The following is a 20,820-nucleotide window of genomic DNA, read 5'->3' as shown; positions in this document are numbered from 1 at the left end:
GGTCGCCACCGAGCCCGCAAGGGGCTTGCTGTACTCGCCCCTCCCCACCGGGATCCCGGTGTCGGTATGCTAACCGGTGGTCTCCTGACCGCCGGTCAGCAATACCACACACTAAGGCTGTGTACACACAGTGCTATATAGTCAAACTCGTGAGAAAATATAGTACATATCGTACCGCGTGTATAGTCTTTGTGATGCTGATGCGCAGTCCCACGGGATCAGCATCGCAAGGAAAAATAGACTATGCAGGCACCCCAACATTGACTATATCGGTGGGGCCAAGGCTCCAACCCTGTCAAATAGTCAATGTCGGGCTGTACGGCGCATTGCGCTGTGTGTACACAGCCTAATGGTTATAAGACAGTATTGAAAATTAGTGGGATCTAAGTTTGTTTTTTCAAATGTTGTTTGAAGAATGAAAATAAAAAAACATTATTTTTAACTCTGTAGGACCAATAGCTAAGATTTAATGAATAAAATAACGGTGTTATCATTATTTTGTTTATTATATTTAAATTTCACGAACATTTATACATTACATTTGAACTTAGTAATATTTCATTTTATACATTCTACTTTTAATAAATAAAAATGTAATCCTATCTACATCACTATTCCTCAAAACAGAGAACATAAACCAGAAATCAGAATTCTCCATTCAATGTACTGTTTTTCAATTAAAACCACAGTCTTCTACTATCATGTACTCATGATGTCTTAGAATAAGGTCTTTATTTTCATAAAAGAGCATGGACAATGGCCGCATCTTCAGAGGGGCACATGCAGAACATTCCACTTGCTCCGAATCCTGTAACTTCACAAAGCTCTGCAAAAACATAAACGCAAACCATTAGAATAACTCATCACTTACACTGTCGAATTTTTAGTGACATTGTAACGTTCAATCTAGAGGTTTTATTCCGCTTGGTACATCTGGAAGATTTGTAGCTCACAAAATATCTGGACAGCGTTTTATAATATTACTGTCAAGGTTTATTAAACTACACATATTCTATGTATAGCTAAAGTAACATTTGTGATAAGAAAACCATTTAAGTGATTGATGGGACATCAGTTTACAGCAATATGGCAGCATGCCATGAGCAACTCTCTAGAATATTTCTAACATTCCACCAAAGGAAATTTTGTAGTTATTTCCATTCTACAATATATCCACACATTTAATGGTAAGGGGTTGTTAATGACAACTATGTGTATATAAGATGATTCTTACCTTTATGTAATCATAGTTTGTTGTCTTTGATTTTTCTTTCAGTGGCGTATGGCAGGTACCCACACATTGGTATGCATTGTACTTTTTTGGGTAAACAACCCAATTATCCCATCCAATCTCTTTGAAGTCCACCAACATATCCACTTTCCTACACAAAGGCTTTTGCTCTTCTGCTAGTGTAGAATTGGTGATAAGTGGAGTGGTTTGTTGTTTATTATGTCTGGTCTTTTTCTTTCTATGAAATTCAGCCATTCTCTTAGAACTTACTGACAATTTTTTTATGAGACCGGGAGACATGGTTCGGGAGAGTGACGTGTCCTTAGTAAAAAACACAATGATGGCTTGGTCTGTAGCGATCTTATGTAAAGGAACATGATTCATATTTCTGGTGTATTCTGAGTGAGATGAAGCATCTTCTCTTTCAGGCATATCTATTGATCGTGTATCTCTATCTGCCCGGTTGGCCAATGTATTTTCCGATTGAAGATGAAGATACTGCTCCATCATTTTGGTGATATTGAAGGTTTTCCAAAAAGACGGTTGTTTAACTGGCATATTTGTCATGATTGACCCCAAGAGGAGTTTACCTTGACCATTCATGGTGCAGTATATCGCCAATGTAACATTGCTGGATTTCTTAAATGTTGGGAAATGAACTCTGAGTTGAACCAAACGTAGTTCCTCTGTCCTCAAGATTGGAGACAGGTCAAATGTCAATGACCAGTGATTATTCTTTACAATGTAATCTGAAAATGAGAGAAATTTACTATCAGTAAGAATGCATATATTTTTTTAAAGAAATCAACACACAATGTCAATCATCACAATTAAATAGAATATAAATGTACCTCAGATTAATTTGTTTAAATGTTATAAATAAAAAAGTCTTGATAAGGTTTTTTTTGCCAAAATTACACACAAGAGCCAGTTGTGTGTAATGCAAACATACAATAATGAAAACTAATAAGCTACCAGATGTATCACTATAAAACTGTCTCACTTTACTGTACTCACTTTTTGCAGAAAAGCTCTGGACAGTGTCTGATTCTCCCAGTATTTGATCCTCTGGTCTTTGAAAATCTTTGTTTTTCCCTGAGACCATTTGGTAAAGATGCACCATGTATGGAGGGATCTTCAATCCATGTGGATGGTTATTAGATCTTGATGGAGGAAATCTGAAGGCCTTTTCCTCCAATAGACTTGATGGCCTCCCCAGTACAAAGCAGATGGATGTAAAACATAAGATGATCTTTAAGACTTTCTCTAAAGACATCTTCTGCACTGTGTCTTGACCAGCTGCAGTTCAGGAGATGCTGACTGCTCAGATGCTTTCCAAGACTAAAATGAAGTTTTAAGGAATCCCAGGCTTTATATAATGGTGAGGACTGAGCTACTGTTAATCTTCACACATACAACTATTCGAGCTTTGAAATGAGGTAAAAAAGGGATCAAAGCAATGAAGATCAATCATCGTTATGATTAATTATAATGAGACCAGTAGTACAATACATCAAGGCCATCCACTAAGCATTTTTCCTATTGCACGTTAGCTGTACCAATATATAGTATATAGTAAAATTTAGCCTCATGCATGAAACTCCTCTATTTCCATAGATTGGTCTTCTTTTATCTTTTTTATTACAAAATGTATTTAAGAATATTTTTAGGATAGTTTAAATCTGTTTTATGGTTAAAACTATACTCATAGATTATCAATCAATGTTTATATTTAATTTCTACATTTCGATTTAATTTGGAATATTTTATTGATATGTCATTTGTAACTTTTTACATTTTCATAGCTCTATATATATTGGAATTATTTTTATTATTATTATTTTTAATGTGACCAATTAGATTACACTTACTACATATGTTTAATAATTTTTACATGAGATACTAAATGTTTTGTATTCTTATTTAAGGTTCACATTCATTTAATCAGTCCTGTATTGTAAAGTTACTTTAAAAAAGTGCTAACTTTAATAATAATAATAATAATAATTTTATTTATATAGCGCTCTTTCTCCAATAGGACTCAAGGCGCTTGGACAATAAAGTTGTCCATATTTCAAAATGTAAAATTACTAGCACTTCTATGTCCAAAGAAATGTGAGATCATTCCGTGACATAGCTTAAACTGGGAAAAATGGATCATTTATTTAAAAGTATTTCAATATTGTCACATACTTAATACAAATAACAGTACATGTTGAGTGTCCCATATCCAAAATGATTGGGAGCAGAAGTATATTGGATATCGGATTTTTCCATATTTTGGAATAATTGCATACTTGCATAGTCTAAGCGGGATGTAGTTATGTGACCGGCGGTCTCACAACCCCTCCCCCTATATCCCACCCCTTGAGAATCCCAACACTCGGCATGCTGACTAGCAGAGACTATTCCCACTCGTGGGTGTCCACAACACCTATATAGTGGGAATAGAATGGTTACACAGACCATAGGTTGCCACCAAGCCAACAAGGGTCTTGTTGCACTAACCCCCCTCCGGCATTTCGCTGTCGGGATCCTGGCGGGGGTATGCTGACCGGGCGGTCTCCTGACCGCCAATCATGCATACCCAACCTGTTTAAGCACAGAACACATTTATGTTTCATGTACACCTTATACACACAGCCTGAAGCTAATTTTAGCCAATATTTTTAATAACATTGTGCATTAAACAAAGTTTGTGTACATACACACAATTCATTTATGGTTCATATATACCTTATACACACAGCCTGAAGGTCATTTAATACAATATCTTTTAATAATTTTGTGTATTAAACAAAGTTTGTGTATATTGAACAATCAGAAAACAAAGGTTTCACTATCTCAGTCTCACTCCAAAAATTCCGTATATCAGAATATTCTGTATTTCGGAATATTTGGATATTGGAGACTCAACCTGTACTGGAGGAGTTTACAAGATGGATAGTGTTCTTTTGTTATCTCTGCTTCAATGCTGTATCCAGGCTACTATGCTGTATACAGTATATTGCCTTGACAATAAAAATAGTTTGAGAACTATTCCATTTAATAGTTTCTGTTTAAGTGGGCTTATTGGCAATATATATTGGAAGAACTTTCATCTATGGTTTTAAAGTACAATATTTTTCTAATTTTGTCAACTTTAATCACATACTCTATTGGTCCTGTTTCTTAAAGATCTGTTATGAGTAATGTATAGAGATTAGAAAAAAGATTTAGAAAATTTTACATTTTCTTTATATATATTATTATGCTGAGGTTATAAAATGTCATTTCTGGATAACGAATAATCCTAAAAAGTTTTATATTCTATTAACACAATTCTATTCTATTACCACAATTCTATTACCTATGTGCACTTTGATCTGGTATCACTTTAGACTGATCTAGTTTCACTTTATTTGATATTGCCATATGAAATGCTAATTTGTATTTAGATACCGACACCTAGTATTTTCATTAAGCTTATTTCTTTATTGTAAACATTCAACTTTTTGATGTTTAATTACAAAAATATGCAAATAGGTCTACTTTCCTTTAACCTTTTGCAAGTGATACCTACACCTCTACGTATCAAACATTGCATGGCTAAATGTTCTGTAATGGAGAAATGCGTTGAAAGCATTTAAATCTTTTTTTCCCAGTAGATTAAAATATAGCCTTTGGATAGTGTAAAAATAATACCATGTTTTATAATTATTATTTTTTTGTAATGTTTCCACAGGGTAAAATTATCTATTTTAAGAGAGAAATAGTCCTTAGATCTAAATAGCTCATTATAATTTTCATTTTGCAATAGCTTATTTACCTTTTTTTTATTTAGTAGTGATTTGTAAAACAATGCTATAAAAAGTGTTATTTTGAGGTATTTGAAAGAACTACTTTTGCTAATTTCCATGCAATATTGTGTTTAAAAGTTGACATATTTGACGTGGACTGACCAACAGAGGCTGTCCTATGTATCATGTCTCCTACATGATTAAAGATACTGCCTATAGTTTTGTTTTGAATACAGGCCCTCATTCCGAGTTGATCGCTAGCTGCTTTCGTTCACAGGGCACCGATCTGCGCATGCGTATGCAACGCAATGCGCATGCGCGTCGTACTCTTACAACGAACGATGTAGTTTCACACAGGGTCTAGTGAAGCTTTTCAGTCGCACTGCTGACCGCAGAGTGATTGACAGGAAGTGGGTGTTTCTGGGTGTCAACTGACCGTTTTCAGGGAGTGAGCGGAAAAACGCAGGCGTGCCAGATAAAAACGCAGGCGTGGCTGGAGAAACGTAGGCATGGCTGGCCGAACGCAGGGCGTGTTTGTGACGTCAAAACAGGAACTAAATAGTCTGCAGTGATCGCAAGCTAGGAGTAGGTATAAAACTACTCTGAAGCAGCACAAAATTATTTTGTAGCCGCTGTGCGATCCTTTCGTTCGCACTTCTGCTAAGCTAAGATACACTCCCAGAGCGCGGCGGCTTAGCGTTTGCACGGCTGCTAAAAGCAGCTAGCGAGCGAACAACTCGGAATGAGGTCCACTGTTCTTTATAAGATGTGACGATGACATAGATTTTTTGCCTAAGCCGTATCAGTGCTGGTTATACATGTCATTTGATTTATACCATGTACATTTCAGGGTTTTTCACAATCGTTTATATCTATGTGCTCTATACTTCCACCACTTATGCTTCCTTCTCATTTTGGTCCTTGTGTCTCTCCTACCCATACTGGGTTTGTCATTCGTTCTTCCTGCTTCTCTTCTCTATTGCTCTTTCTTGTCAGATGCTATTATTATCGAACATGTGGTTGTCCACTGGACTGCTCTCTGCAAAAATCTAAAATGTCTTTGAATGTTGTTTTTTTATTTTCTCACAACCCGCTTGCTGCTGCTTTGTTATTTGCACATGCTGATATATTGACGTGGCGTATTACTGATCCCCAAATGCCCGCTTGCTGGGACGGGTAGGGATTTAGTGCTACCAGCTTCTACTCGGATTGTCTGACCTAGGGCTGGTATAGGTTGATATGACTGCGTTACCTAATAGTTCCACCAAGGTGAAAGATGTTCTTAAGTTTGTTATCTGGAATGTGGATGGGTTGAACATTCCTATTAAGAGCAAAAAAAGTGCTTTCTTCACTTAAATGTCTACAACCTGACACAGCATATAGGAGACCCACTGGAAAACTTCTCAACCCAATATTGTGCCTAATTCAGATCTGATTGCAGTAGCAAATTTGTTAGCTAATGGGCAAAACCATGTGCACTGCAGGGGGGGGGGGCAGATATAACATGTGCAGAGAGTTAGATTGGGTGAGTTATTTTTTTTCCCTTGCAGGGTAAATACTGCCTGTTTTATTTTTACACTGCAATTTAGATTTCAGGTTGAACACACCCCATCCAAATCTAACTCTCTGCAGTGCACATTGTTTTGCCCATTAGCTAACAAATTTGCTGCTGCGATCAGATCTGAATTAGGCCCATTGTCCATAATACTTGGATAGGTGAATTTAGGGCAGCTTCTTACACAGCTAAATGCAAGGGGGTACTGATGTTATTGCATAAACACTGCTTATCAAAGTAGGGATACCCTGTTGGATCAAGAAGGCCACTACCTTTTTGTAAAGTTGCTTCTCTATATTCTTTGGCTGGTATTTATGGCTCCTACTGGCACTAATGCAGATTTTTTTCTGACCTATATGTTCAATTACCGGATTGGGCTTAAAGAGAGTTTATATTAGGCAATGATTTTAATTGCACTGTGGGCTCTGATGGGAGCACATACACCTTCTTTATCTTTGTTAATTGATTCCATGTGCCTATGTGATTCCTGGAGGTGCCAACACCCCATATCTCGTGAATTTACATTTTATTGTCATCTTCATCACTCCTCTTTGCACCTTGATTTTTGTTAGTCTCCAATACTCTCTTACAATGAGTAGTGAAGTCAAGTATTGAGCCCATAACTCTTTCTGACCATAGTCCGATCTAATTTACCTTAGCCTTGCACTCTCTGACCTTTACTTCTTATAACTGGAGGTTTCTGGCCTACTCAGAAAGTCTACTGACTTCCATACTCACTTGGAGAGAGCCTTTTTTAATTACATAAATGATAATGTACTACGTGTGGAGAATATAAACTTGTATTGGACTGCTTCAAAACTGGTGGTGAGTGGTCAGGTCATGGAGTATGTGTGCGGGAATCATAAAATATTATCCTCCCAGTTGGAGGATCACAGCCGTGATTTAACAAAAGCTTATGATGTACTTTTGCTAAGAGACTCCTCTGACAATTGACACAAGTATAAAAACTTTGAAGCAATTGTATGATTCAATGTACACTAAGCAACCTCAATTTTCTTATAATATCAATGTAATAGTTTTTTTATTGTGGCAATAAATCAGGTAAGCTGTTGGAAAATCTAGTTAGGTCCTATACCACCCTTTCCCTTATCTTACAATTAAAACTGATCCTTCACATGTTCTCACTGACTCGTCTAGACTATTAGCAAAAAAATGCTCCCACCTGATGACCTGGCTTTAGGTAAGCAATTTCTTCGGGAAGCCGGTGTAAAGGTTTTGAATGAAGATGAAAGAAACCGGTTATAGAACTGGAACTCTTCACCTTAATTAAATTACTAAAGAGAGGGAAATCCCCTGACCCTGACAGCTTTGTAGCCAAATATTGTCAACTTTTGGCCCCTACCTAATTTATTAACAGTTTCTTATAGTGTAGCATCTTATAGTCATCTCAGCCTTCAATACAATCGTCCCCAGCATCCTCCACCCCAAATAACTTCGCGTAGGGGTCCCAGAAGCTACCTGTTCCTGGATAGTAGACTTACTGACACAGGTGGTGAAAGTGGGGGAATTCACCTCTCAAGCGCGGTTCATTAGTACAGGGGCTCCTCAGGGCTGTGTCCTCTCACCCCAGCTCTTCTCCCTGTACACAAATGACTGCACCTCAGAGGCGCAATCAGTAAAGATCATCAAATTCGCCAACGACACCACCGTCATCAGCCTCATCAAGGATGGGAATGAATCAGCCTATAGACAGGAAGTAGACTGGTTGGCCCAGTGGTGCAACCACAACAACCTTGAGCTCAACCACCTCAAAACTGTTCAGATAATAGTGGACTTTAGGAAGAAGTCAGCTAGTGCACCTCCACTAACGATTGCTGACAGTGTGGTATCGCTAGTGGACTCCTTCAAGTTCCTAGGGCCCACAATCTCCCTGGACCTTAAATGGGGGTCCAACACTGACGCCACTGTCGGGAAAGCGCAGCAGAGGTTGTTCTTCCTCAGGCAACTAAGGAAGTTCAACATCCCACAGAAGCTTCTGCTCCTCTTCTACTCCGCGATTGTGGAGTCTGTACTGTGCTCCTCGATACTGGTATGGTACGGCTCTGCCAGCGCGAGGAACAGATGCAGACTTCAAAAGGTGGTCAGAACCACAGAGAAGATCATTGGGGCCGACCTTCCCTCAGTCCAGGGCCTGTACCTGTCCAGAGCTAAAAAGCAGGCAACGAAGAGAGTAAAGGACCAGGTACACCCCAGCCACAGCATGTTTAACTTGCTTCCTTCAGGCAAGCATTACAGGGCTGTCCCTACTGGGTCCACCAGAAGCCTCAAAAGTTTCTTTCACCAAGCGGTCCACCTGCTGAACTCCTGAACATTGACTTACTAGACATACATGTAACTCCCTTGTGTCCCTACGGTATACCTATATGTGTGACTTTACTAGCCGCACCCCCCCACCTGCTTATCTGTTACCTACTTGGCTGTTGTATAGCAAACCGAAGACAAATTCCTGGTATACGCAAGTATACCTGGCCAATAAAGCTGATTCTGATATTCTGTTGCGCTTTACAATTGGAACAACAGTAATGAAACAAAACTGGGTAATAACAGAGATAGAGATTGGAAGGCCCTGCCTGCAATCTTAAAATCTATATACAGTTAATGCCTCATCTGTTGGCCTTGTTTAATTCATTATTAGAAGGCCATTTCCACCTACTGGTTTTAATGAGGCTAGAATTGTGTTTTTCCAAAGCCATGGAAGGATCCATCCCTGGTACAATCTTATAGGCCCATCTCTTTATTAAACCAACATTTGAAACTGTACACCCGTATGATTGCCCAACATCTGTAATGCATTTTGCCATCTGTTTGTTAAGGGCCAAACTTCAGTGTACAATGGGGGTAATTCAGAATTGATCGCAGCAGCAAATTTGCAGTTGGGCAAAACCATGTGCACTGCAGGTGTGGAAGATATACCATTTGCAGAGAGAGTTAGATTTGGGTGGGTTATTTTGTTTCTGTGCAAGATAAATACTGCCTGCTTTATTTTTACATTGCAATTTAGATTTCAGTTTTAACACACGGCACCCAAATCTAACTCTCTCGGCACATGTTATATCCACCCACCCCCCCCACCCCCCCACACACACCCCTGCAGTGCACATGGTTTTGCCCAACTGCTAACAAATTTGCTGCTGCGATCAACTCTGAATTAGGCCCAATGGCCCTCATTGCGAGTTGATCGCTCGCTAGCTATTTTTTGCAGAGCAGCGATCAGATAGTCGCCGCCTATAGGGGAGTGTATTTTCGCTTTGCAAGTGTGCAAACGCCTGTGCAGCCGAGCGGGACGAAAAAGTTTTTTGCAATTTCTGAGTAGCTCTGGACTTACTCAGCTCTTGTGATCACTTCAGCCTGTCCGGTCCCGGAATTGACGTCAGACACCCGCCCTGCAAACGCCTGGACACGCCTGCATTTTCCCTACCACTCCCAGAAAACGGTCAGTTGACACCCATAAACCTGCTGTCAATCTCCTTGCGATCGGTTGTGCGAATGGATTCGTCGCTAGAAGCATTGCACAGCAATGATGCTGTTTGTACCCGTACGACACGCGTGCGCATTGCGGTGCATACGCATGCGCAGCAGTAACCTGATCACTGCGCTGTGAAAAACGTCAGGGAGCGATCAACTTGGAATGAGGGCCAATGTGCGTATGTTTGACTAGCCATGAGGCTATTATTGTCAGTTGTGATGCGGATAAGGCCTTTGACTGCGTTTCCCAATCCCACATATCAAAGATTCTTCATTTTCAACAATTCAGTCTGGAATTTATACATATATTAAGAATACGTACTTTAAGCTCAACTTCTTGTGTAGGGTACTTTCCTTTGCTTTTTAACACTGCCTTAGATCCGTTGATCTGCACATTTGTTGGGGACATTTCGTGGAAGGGGATTGCTGTAGTGGCCTATGATATCCCGACCGCCGGAATGGCAGCAGCAGGGCGAGCGCAAAAGAACCCCTTTCGTGGACACCCCAAGAGGGAAAATACTTGTCGGTATACCAGCGGTCGGGATTCCGGCGCCAGTGTGGTGAGCACCGGGATCCCGACAGCCGGTATATCAAGTGCCACCCTTTTGCAGGTTATCTCTCATTACCGTTGGCCTTACATGTAGATGCTATAACTGGGTGGGAAGATTAATTTCCTTTCCGCTGGGCCAAAGGTCATTTAAATTATTTAGGTCTACGTTTTTCACCATCTCCCATAGATTTGTACTCTCTTAATTTCCCTTTCTTTATAAACCAAATGTTGGAGTATTTTGTCAGAGGGAAACATACATACTTGTGACGATGTCATTTGTATAAAATGGTCTCTTTTACTCACCTCCTCTATCCACTTCATATGTTTCCCTTTGTACTTACAAAATGGGACATTCATACCATCAACATGTCACTGACAGAATGTATATAGGCTTCTAAGCACCCTCGTATTGGTCTATTTAAATTACAACAACCCCTGCTACTAGGTTGGGAGAATATCCTATGTGTACAGTATTATGCTCCGGCAGCCAAATTATCGTATGCACTGGATTGGTGGAGGTGATCATTTTGTATATGTGGCCTTAGACCAGGCTTTTAGTCTACGCTCGGGCCTTGTGAGTTTATTAAATTCTGCTGTCAGTCTTTCTCTGAGCTACTTACTAATCCCCTTTTCTTTACCCCTTGTTAGGCTTGGTGTATACTTAGAAAACGCCTTTGCATACTTCATTGAACTCTCTGTTCATGCCCATGATTTCAAACCCAGACTTTCAGAATGCCACTGTACAGGGTCTCGGTGGTCAGAATACCGGTGCCAGAATCCGCTGGCATCCTGACTGCTGGTATCCCATACCCAACCCTTCAGAAAGGTAAATTAATGCTGTGGTTAGAACTTGGCACCTCCAGGGACTTAAATGCGTATATTACTTCTTAGATTTTAAATGCTGCTCGGTTCTCACGTTATCCGTATGATAGATAGTGTCTAGTTAGACAGTCAATAGATAGGCACCATATGTTAGACAGACATTAAGTTGACAGGGTCAAAAGGTCGACATGAAAATGATCGATATAAAAATGGTAGACACAGGTTTTTTGTTTTTTTTTAACGTTTTTGGACTTTTTCATACCTTCTTTATCCATGTCGGCATAGAGTTGGCTATAAACCTTGTGTCGAGTACAGCGAGCTATCGAGCCCGAAGTGTGGTGAGCAGATACCTTTCTACAATCGGGGGCTCCAGGTGACAAAACTATCCACACAAACACCATGTCGATCTTTTGACCCTGTCTACCTTTTGTTCTGTCTACTTTTTTTCATGTCTACCTTTTGACCCCGTCGACCTTTTTACCATCTAACATGTGGTGTCTATTGACTGTATAACTAGACACTGTCTATCTATTATACCACACCCATTCTCACCTTGTCACAACTCAAGAACTACCCTTCTCTGGATTTGCCCCTTTGCCTATTTTCAAATTTGTAGCAATATCACCCAATTGCTATCCCGTTTGACATCCACTGACTTAGCTAGGTTTGATAGTATAGTGAGACTGCGACCCTTAGACCCTCAACCATGTCACCGATTTCTTCTAATACTCGATGAAGGTTAGATCTTTCTAAAGTAAGAAGGGGATTGGCCAAATGGAGTGACACTTCTTTAGGAGTCAATTTGAAAACTATAGTTTTGCAGTGTATTGTGTTCCATAAGTAAATTGGTTTCTTCCTAGTATGCAGAAAGGCATTATAAACTACTCCATAGAGCCTACCTTACCCCTAAACTTAGGTTCCTCACGGGTGCCTCAGACAACTCCCTTTGTTTCAAATGTTCCACTATAAATGCAGACTTTGTTCATTGTATATGGCTGTGTCCAGTGGTCTGGGCCTTTTGGACTGCTGTCCATGGTTACAGTAATAATGGCTTGAGTATAGCCTTCACGCTTTGCATTCTCTAGGCTCTGTTGGATTACTATACACCTTTGACCACCTCTTCTAAACCAAAAGGATTGCTTAGAAATGAAGTATACATCATTCCGTGTGAACACCCCTTTAGTTACCCTGCTATCAACCACTAGAAACAATTGGCCTAATTCAGACCTTATCGCAGCAGCATAATTGTTCTCTAATGGGCAAAACCATGAGGGTAATTCTGAGTTGATCGCAGCAGGATCTTTGTTAGCAGTTGGGCAATACCATGTGCACTGCAGGGGAGGAAGATATAACATGTGCAGAGAGAGTTAGATTTGGGTGGGGTGTGTTCAATCTGCAATCTAAATTGCAGTGTAAAATAAGGCAGCCAGTATTTACCCTGCACAGAAACAAAATAACCCACCCAAATCTAACTCTCTCTGCACATGTTATATCTGCCTCCCCTGCAGTGCACATGGGCCCTCATTCCGAGTTGTTCGCTCGCTGCTATTTTTAGCAGAATTGCTTATAGGCTAAAATCCGGCAATTCTGCGCATGCGTATGCACAGCAGGGCGCACGCGCCAAGCAATTTTACACAAAACTATGCTATTTTACTCACGGGTGAACAAAGCTTTTCAATCGCTCTGCTGATCGTAGTGTGATTGACAGGAAGTGGGTGTTTCTGGGCGGAAACTGGCCGTTTTCAGGGAGTGTGCTAAAAAACGCAGGCGTGCCAGGTAAAAACGCAGGAGTGGCTGGAGAAACGGAGGAGTGGCTGGCCGGACGCTGGGCGTGTTTGTGACGTCAAACCAGGAACTTAACGGACTGAGGTGATCGCAATCTAGGAGTAGGTCTGGAGCTACTCAGAAACTGCAAGGAAATACTTAATAGCAGAACTGCTAATCTTTCGTTAGCAATTCTGCTATGCTAAGATACACTCCCAGAGGACGTCGGCTTTGTGTTTGCATTTCTGCTAAAAGTAGCTAGCGAGCAAACAACTCGGAATGAGGGCCATGGTTTTGCCCAACTGCTAACAAAAATCCTGCTGCGATCAACTCAGAATTACCCCCCATGTGCAGTGCTGGGGGGCAGATATAACGTGCAGAGAGAGTTAGAATTGGGTGGGGTGTGTTCAAATTTAAATATACATTGCAGCGTAAAAATACAACAGCCAGTATTTACTATGCACATAAACAATAACCCAACTAAATCTAAATCTCTCTGCACATGTTACATCTGCCCCCCTGCAGTGCACATGGTTTTGCCCATTAGAGAACAATTTTGCTGCTGCGATCAGGTCTGAATTAGGCCCCTTGTTGGAAAGGCGGTAGGAATGACACTTGGTATAACCTGGAGGTGGTTGCAAGAGGATCCCACCATTTTAGGCTGGGTTGTGGTTCAATTTCTATGTCAGGCTTCAATAGCTCCCTGAACACTTTTGGTCACCTGATGCCACTGTCATGTTTAACCGTATCATATTTTGTTCAACATTCCTTCCCCATGTATTGATACACTGCTGGATAGTTTGTTTACTTGCAATGTATCAATCTTTTTATTGCCATGTGTATTGTCCATATGCGGTGTGTTTTCTTTTTTTCAATAAATAAATTAGTTTGATTAACAATATTTTTAGGATTGTTCAACTCTATTTTGTGCTCAATTCAATATTTTATACACTATTCCTCACTATTTTAAATTGTACAATTTATGCATACTTCTGTCAGCTGTTACCTATAACATTTAAAAAAAAAATCTAATAACATGATTTTATTTTGGAACTATATAACTATTGCATCAAATTTTTCTCATAAAATATTGCCATGTTGCTGTGGCATCTTTTTATGTTTTGCAATATTAAGTATGGTAGATGACGAACCTCCATTTTGCTTTGGAATACTTCATTTTTGAATAAATAATATAAACTCATTTGATTAATAGAATAACTATGGGGTGAATTCAATTAGAAGTGATAGAAGTGAAGGAATGGTATGAGTGCCTGGATCTATTCAATTGCCAGTGCTGTAAACTTGCTATCTAGTGCATTGGGATTAGTCATGGTGTTACAGTAACAGCATCGCGCTTGGCACCTAAGTAAAAAAATGCAGTATATACTACCTGTATCTACAACAGGTAGTATCTGGAAATTATATAGAAAGAAGGGTGTGCTCTATAGTGCATGAATCCATTAAAACTGATTTATTCAAGCATCACAAAAATGTCATGACTAATGTACCAACGGTGGCGGTCTGAACCACCGTAAGTATAAAAAGCTTCACAGTATCAGTGCTCCAGCATGTTCAACACATATGGCATACAGCGTGTGCAACACAGCTCGATATGTAATCATAGAGTGCTAGGCCCCGTCCTAACACGTTTCGTCACTTGGACTTTGTCAGAGGGTGATTCACTCAGACTGGTTTCTAATATTGAAACTCATGCGTACCTACGTTTGTCGAAGATTCCTCTGAGAATATTTATTTGAACCATTTTCACTGGTCTCGGGTCAATATCGAGTTAACAAGAAGTAATAAAAATAGTACATGCTAGAAATGCTCTCTAAACAGACCAAGTGATATGTTACTTAGCACTGGTTTGAAAATGCAAAACATATCTGTATTAAGCATAATAAATACAATCCATTTAGCAAGATCTATTGCATCTACTCAAATAAATTATACATGCCTGGTCGATCATTAAATATTAGTGCAGAGCCAACAGGCTTCAACTTTCATCTCATTTAAGTGCTGTGAAAACCATAACTGCCTACTAGTAAGTAATGTGTGTGGTTTCTCTGTGTTAATGAGAATGTAGTATGACAGCCAAACACTTATGATTTTGCATACAACATAGGCCATCTTAAGGAAGGAGACATAGTACTGTAAATTAAAGGTATATAATACATTCCTGATGGTTGTACATTATAAAGAAGACTCAAATCCACCAACAAATTGGTTTCAACATGTCTTCTATGAAGTCTCCACATATCTACTTGCAGATTTGGTTACTTTAGTAAACATCACATATCTAAGAGCTGAATTTCATAACATTCCAGTGGGAGAGAAAACGACCAATACAGAAGTAGATTTGCAGAACTTTGGACATTCAGTTTCTGAGCTGTAACCAACCTACAAGCATCTTCGGCTCTCTGTGTGACCTGATTTGCCAATATGGGCTTTTTGGTGACAAACAAGGGGCTACAGAATCTTTCTCACATTCAGAATGTTCCTCCACTTTGTGAGTCCTCTCATGTGATATAAGAGCTGTGTTCTGCATGTAGTACATTCCGCATGCTCCACATACATACGGTCTCTCCCTTGAGTGTGAGGTCTCGTGCCCCCTTAAGTCTTGTCACAATCTAAACAGGCATAGGGCTTGCCCCCTGTGTGTGTTCTCTGGTGTATAACTAAGCTGGAGCCCTGAGTGAAGCACTTTCCACATTCTGGGCAGGAGAAAGGCATCTCCCTTTTATGTGTTGTTTGGTGTCTTGCAAGGTAGGATTTTCGGGTGAAGGATTTCCCGCAGTTGGAACAGATGTAGCATTTAATCCCTTTGTGGACTCTCTGATGTTTACATAAACTGGAATGACTTGTGTAACCGACTCCACAGTCTTCACACGTGTACAGACGAAAACCTGTGTGCGTCTTCTTGTGCTTTACAAGGCGTACACCTCGCGCAAAACTCTTTCTGCATTCAAGGTTTCTCATTTGTGTGGATCCTTTGGTGGACCACTAATGTAGATCGATCTCGAAAGCTCTTCCCACACTCAATGCATGTATATGGGCGTTCACCAGTGTGGCATTTATAGTGAGCCACTAGAGCAGAGCAGCAATTGAAGCTTTTTCCGCATTCAGTACATTCATATGGTTTCTCCCCGGTGTGTGTTCTCTGATGTATCACCAAGTTGGAACTTCGTGTGTAACTTTTTCCACATTCTATACAGCTGTACGGTTTCTCTCCTCTGTGGTCTCTTTTATGCCTTGCTAGTGTTGAGCTGTGGTTAAAACTCTTCCCACACTCTAGACACAAGTAGAGTTTCTGTGGCTTTTCCTGTGTTGTAGGATTGGTCTCTTGTGGTTGATCTTTGATAGATTTTCGACACGTGGCCAAAAGGTTCTTCCTTTGCTGTGCTCGTCTGCTCTTCCTAGCATGAGATTCTTGCTTCTTGCCACCAGACAAGTTATCTTTCTTACATTGTTCTTCATCTTCTAATTTCTCGCCCGTCACTTTATCTTCCCTTATGTCGACTTTTTTATTTTCTGAGTACTTGTTTTCAGTGTCCTCATCTTTGGCTTCCTGGTCTCCATCATCATCTGAAAGATCTTCTTGTGACACTACTTCAGATGATTCTCTCTCTTGAATGTTTTCTGTAACATCTGCACAGCTTTCCTTGCTCTTCAAAGGTGAAGAAGTATCCTTATCTACCATGTTCTGGTCAAAATGTCTTAATGGTTCAACCTCTTTTCAAAATGGAATGTTGCCCTAAAGAGAAAAAATTATTGATGTTAGCGACCTAAAATGTAATTTTATCCACTTTAGGCCTGATTCATTAGGGATCACATCTGCGATCCTCTTTGCACATCCCCGCTTTTTTAGTCCTGTGCATGTGCAGAACGGGTCCTGCGATCATGGTGCAGATATGCGAACGCCTCTGCCTGATTGACAGGTAGAAGCATTCGTGGGGAGGGGCAGGGGCGGCCAGCGTTGGGGAAAATAGGGGTATGTCACCCTAATTTCCAGGAGTGGCGAGGCCAGGGACTACATTGCAAGACGCAGTTTCCTTGGCCACTCAAGCCGCACTGCGACGGCAAGGCTGAGTAAGCTGAGGGTCGCGATGTTCATCACAAATGTGTTTGCATCATAAATGCAGGTAAGAGGTGGTATGCACCTCCTCCTGCATTTGCATTGCAAAGGATTGTAAATGCAAAGCAGCTGCATGCAACTTTGCATTTGCAATCCTTAATCAATCAGGTCCTTTATCAACTAAGCCACATTAATCAGACGCCTCTTTTGCCACTGGATCTATTTTTTACAACAAAAACAACTTTCAATAGGTAAAAGTACTATACAAAGGGGCTGATTCAGGTGTGGGTACTATTTGCATCACGCTGCTGCGTCTTTACTCAGAATGGGTGTCACGGGGCTTGGATCTTGAATATCCGGAGTTGTGGCTTGGGTTTCGGTGTCGGTAGCTTTCCACAGGATAAACCGGGCAGGCTGGATAAAAGTCTTTTTCATAGGACTTCTGAGAGGATTATGCTGGAGCTGAGAACTGAGGATTCAGTCAGTGAAGTGAAGAAGCCTGGAATTCCAGGAACTTGCAGAGAAACTGGAACAGAATGCTGTAGATTCAAGGCTGTGGAGCGCAGATTGACGCACACACACGCACACACACACACACACACACACACACACACACACACACACACACACACACACACACACACACACACACTACTGTGTGAGAGATGTTGCACTGGCGATTTCTTACCCAGAAATCCCCAGATTTATACCTGCAGACTGTTTCCCATTGGTTTTGCAAACCTTGCAGGTGACTGAGTGTTTTAGATTAGCTGATCCTTCCAAGGCGGCGACGCCCATCCCATACCTCTGCAGCTGGAAGCTGCACAAACGTTTGCTGCTGCCTCCGAGACCTCTCCTCCCAGATATGCCTGCAAGTCGTGCCCCTCGCCAGCAGCCCGCACCCCCACCGGAGGGACCGCGCCAGAGCGTCCGGACAGGTAAGTACCGCTGGTCCCGGAACCCGATCCGCCGGACCAGCGGTACTTACCTGTCCGGACACTCTGGCGCAGTCCCTCCGGTGGGGGTGCGGGCTGCTGGCGAGGGGCACGACTTGCAGGCATATCTGGGAGGAGAGGTCCTCTGCCGGGGCAAGGAAATCTGTGTCGGAAGATGTAGACCTTGGCCTTGACATGCCTACAAAATGCAGGGGGAGAAACCCCCACCTCTCCAACTCCCAAATGGCTGCATGTCAATCATGCTGCGGCTTTAGGGCACTTCAAGCAATCTCGAAGAGATAGGCACATGTAGAGATACAGATCCGCCCCCCTACTCAAATACCTGCCAAGAAATGTAAGTATTTCTGTTGAACCTGAGAACTGGGAGTTGCAGAATGCAACGATCAGTGGAAATGTTAATTGGAATGACAATGGTAGCTGTTTAGTTGTGGTCGTGGTCATAGAATGAACTGGAATTCTAACTTATTAACATTCACACATATGACCCAAATACTAACATCCACTATCGACACTGCTTGGAACAAACTGGGACCTAGTTTTGGGGCTATTTATGATCATGGTCCTTGTGCTGGAGCCAGCGAATCTTAAAAGCGTAACCTTCACACGGATGACAGCGGTGAATGTTCACGCTGCCATGTTTTGTCTCTCCATTGTTACTGAGCGCGCATAAGCTTAAGTCACACATGCACACCGCAAGCCAGAGGAAGTGGAGAGATCTAATTGGATCTTTCCACAGAAAACAGTGTGGCTAGTGATAAAAGTCAAACTCGAAATATTCTGCGCCTCGCAAAACACGTTTTCAATATTGTACTTTATCTTCCCCCATACTGGCCTGCACACATATGGGCCCACCCTGTCTTGGAACATGGGAGTCTCCACTTTCAAATAATGTAGTGTCTGGTAATCACCAGACAATAACTGAAACAGTACACAATACAATTTCCCACAGATGGGGTGGATGTAAGCCCATGCTCTCCCCCATCTTTTGTCAAATATAAAAAGGGATTGTCTCATTTCAGGGCCTGATCAGAGATGGGCGCAGCAGCACAGATGCTACGTCTAGGTACACAGCGGCTGTGATAACATATGCTAATGCTTCAGGGGGGGCTTCAGTGATTCGCTGCTGCGGGGCCCTCAGGTTACTGAGGATGGTCGGTGTTTTCATGCAGCCAGGGCCAGAGAAACTGCATCCAAGGACACAGCCTCTGGCCTCGGCACGCCCAGCAAACAGTGCCGGCATGCCCCCATTTTCAGTAATGCTGGTCATCACTGCAACTTCCTCGCCCGCAAATGGCCGCAGCATGTCAATCATGCTGTGGCTTAGGGGGTACTGTGACTGTCCTCACGAAACATCGGAGATGTATGCCCTTAGGGCCTGATTCGGAGACGCTAATGCATTCGCAGCTGTGTTCCTTTAGGCAGCGGATGTGCAAAAATATTGTAATGCTGTAGCCACCTGGATATGTACTGAGACGCCTGTTGGTGCTTTGCAGATCCAAGCAACAGCGTACACACATGCAGCAGTGGTCGCAGATCCTTCCATAACCGACAACCTGAGTCACCCTACAGTAACACATAATTGCCGCGACAACCGAGGTGCAGGCGTACAGGATCACAGTTGTACACCTCGAAAATGGTAGCGACACATCTGCACTTTTGCCACCACTTCCTGTAACTCCCACCAAATGGTCCATGACTTTCAATAACTTTGCAAAGAAATCCTCACTGTGCACGGCATCGCTAGGGAACCTTGGAGCGAGCCCAGTGCAACAATCATGTACACACAGTCAGCAAATAATTGTGCAACTCCGTAAATATCAGCATTGCGTATATCTCTGTATCAGGCCCTTAATGCGGCAGGCCATCTATATTTTGAAAAACGGTAGGCCTTGTTGGACTGCCATAGAAGGGAAGATTTTGCAACCATCGATGGTCCATGGACAATGGCAAGTGGTTTTATCATTGATGGTGCATATGGCACTGCAGCACTACCTCTCTGCCAAGGAATGACACAGAAAAGACAGGAGTAGGATACGTTATGCACACAGTCTGTAGTGTGTAATCACTATACACACCTACATATGTTCCTGTTTAGGATGTATGCTTGTTCCCTTATGTACAGACCAAATGATAATTATAACACACTTCCCTTATGCCATGCAGCAGGAGATTAGTACATGTCCATTCCATACACAGACCGTACCTGCAGACCTGCTGTCTCTTTGTGTCTGTCCCTTAGGGCTGTACTCACTATTTAGGACAACACAACCCTGAGTCACCGCAAGGCATGCTGGACTTTGTAGTCCACTAGCTGCTTGTCCAGCAGCCCTGCACCTAGAAATAACTACAACTTCCAAAAGCCCTTGTACCAACATAAGGAAAACAGAATTCTCCAACCAATCATCGCTCATCTCCCAATCGAGGCTTGACACGCAGATGAGGCAAATTACCGTAAATATAGGTGCAGTTGGGCAGTGAAGGGCTTTATGCTTGTTGGTCATAGAGATATTTGTGCACAAAATATAGATTTCCACCACAGAATACTTTAAAACTATCATAATGACTAAAAAAGATGAAATATATACTTCATGTCAGATGGCTA

General features: G+C 41.6%; 2 protein-coding genes across 2 annotated transcripts; both read right to left on the bottom strand.

The window, feature by feature from the left end:
• Positions 1-604: 604 nt before the first annotated feature.
• Positions 605-10,460, bottom strand: LOC134934410 (nodal homolog 2-A-like). Its single transcript, XM_063929854.1, has 5 exons — positions 10,374-10,460; positions 7,089-7,150; positions 6,263-6,331; positions 1,235-2,000; positions 605-826 (listed from the first exon to the last, which is right to left on the bottom strand). Exons 1-5 carry the CDS (start codon positions 10,458-10,460, stop codon positions 674-676), a joined length of 1,137 nt encoding a protein of 378 aa, XP_063785924.1. The 3' UTR covers positions 605-673.
• A 4,170-nt stretch (positions 10,461-14,630) lies between these two features.
• On the bottom strand, positions 14,631-20,491 carry LOC134934915 (zinc finger protein with KRAB and SCAN domains 1-like). Its single transcript, XM_063930249.1, has 2 exons — positions 20,422-20,491; positions 14,631-16,941 (listed from the first exon to the last, which is right to left on the bottom strand). Exon 2 carries the CDS (start codon positions 16,885-16,887, stop codon positions 16,153-16,155), a length of 735 nt encoding a protein of 244 aa, XP_063786319.1. The 5' UTR covers positions 16,888-16,941; positions 20,422-20,491; the 3' UTR covers positions 14,631-16,152.
• Positions 20,492-20,820: the final 329 nt, after the last annotated feature.

The sequence above is a fragment of the Pseudophryne corroboree genome, chromosome 6, assembly GCF_028390025.1.
Source record: "Pseudophryne corroboree isolate aPseCor3 chromosome 6, aPseCor3.hap2, whole genome shotgun sequence".
Lineage (NCBI taxonomy): Eukaryota > Metazoa > Chordata > Amphibia > Anura > Myobatrachidae > Pseudophryne > Pseudophryne corroboree.
The sequence above is the reverse complement of the archived record's forward strand: the minus strand, read 5'-3'. Positions and strand labels throughout refer to the sequence as shown.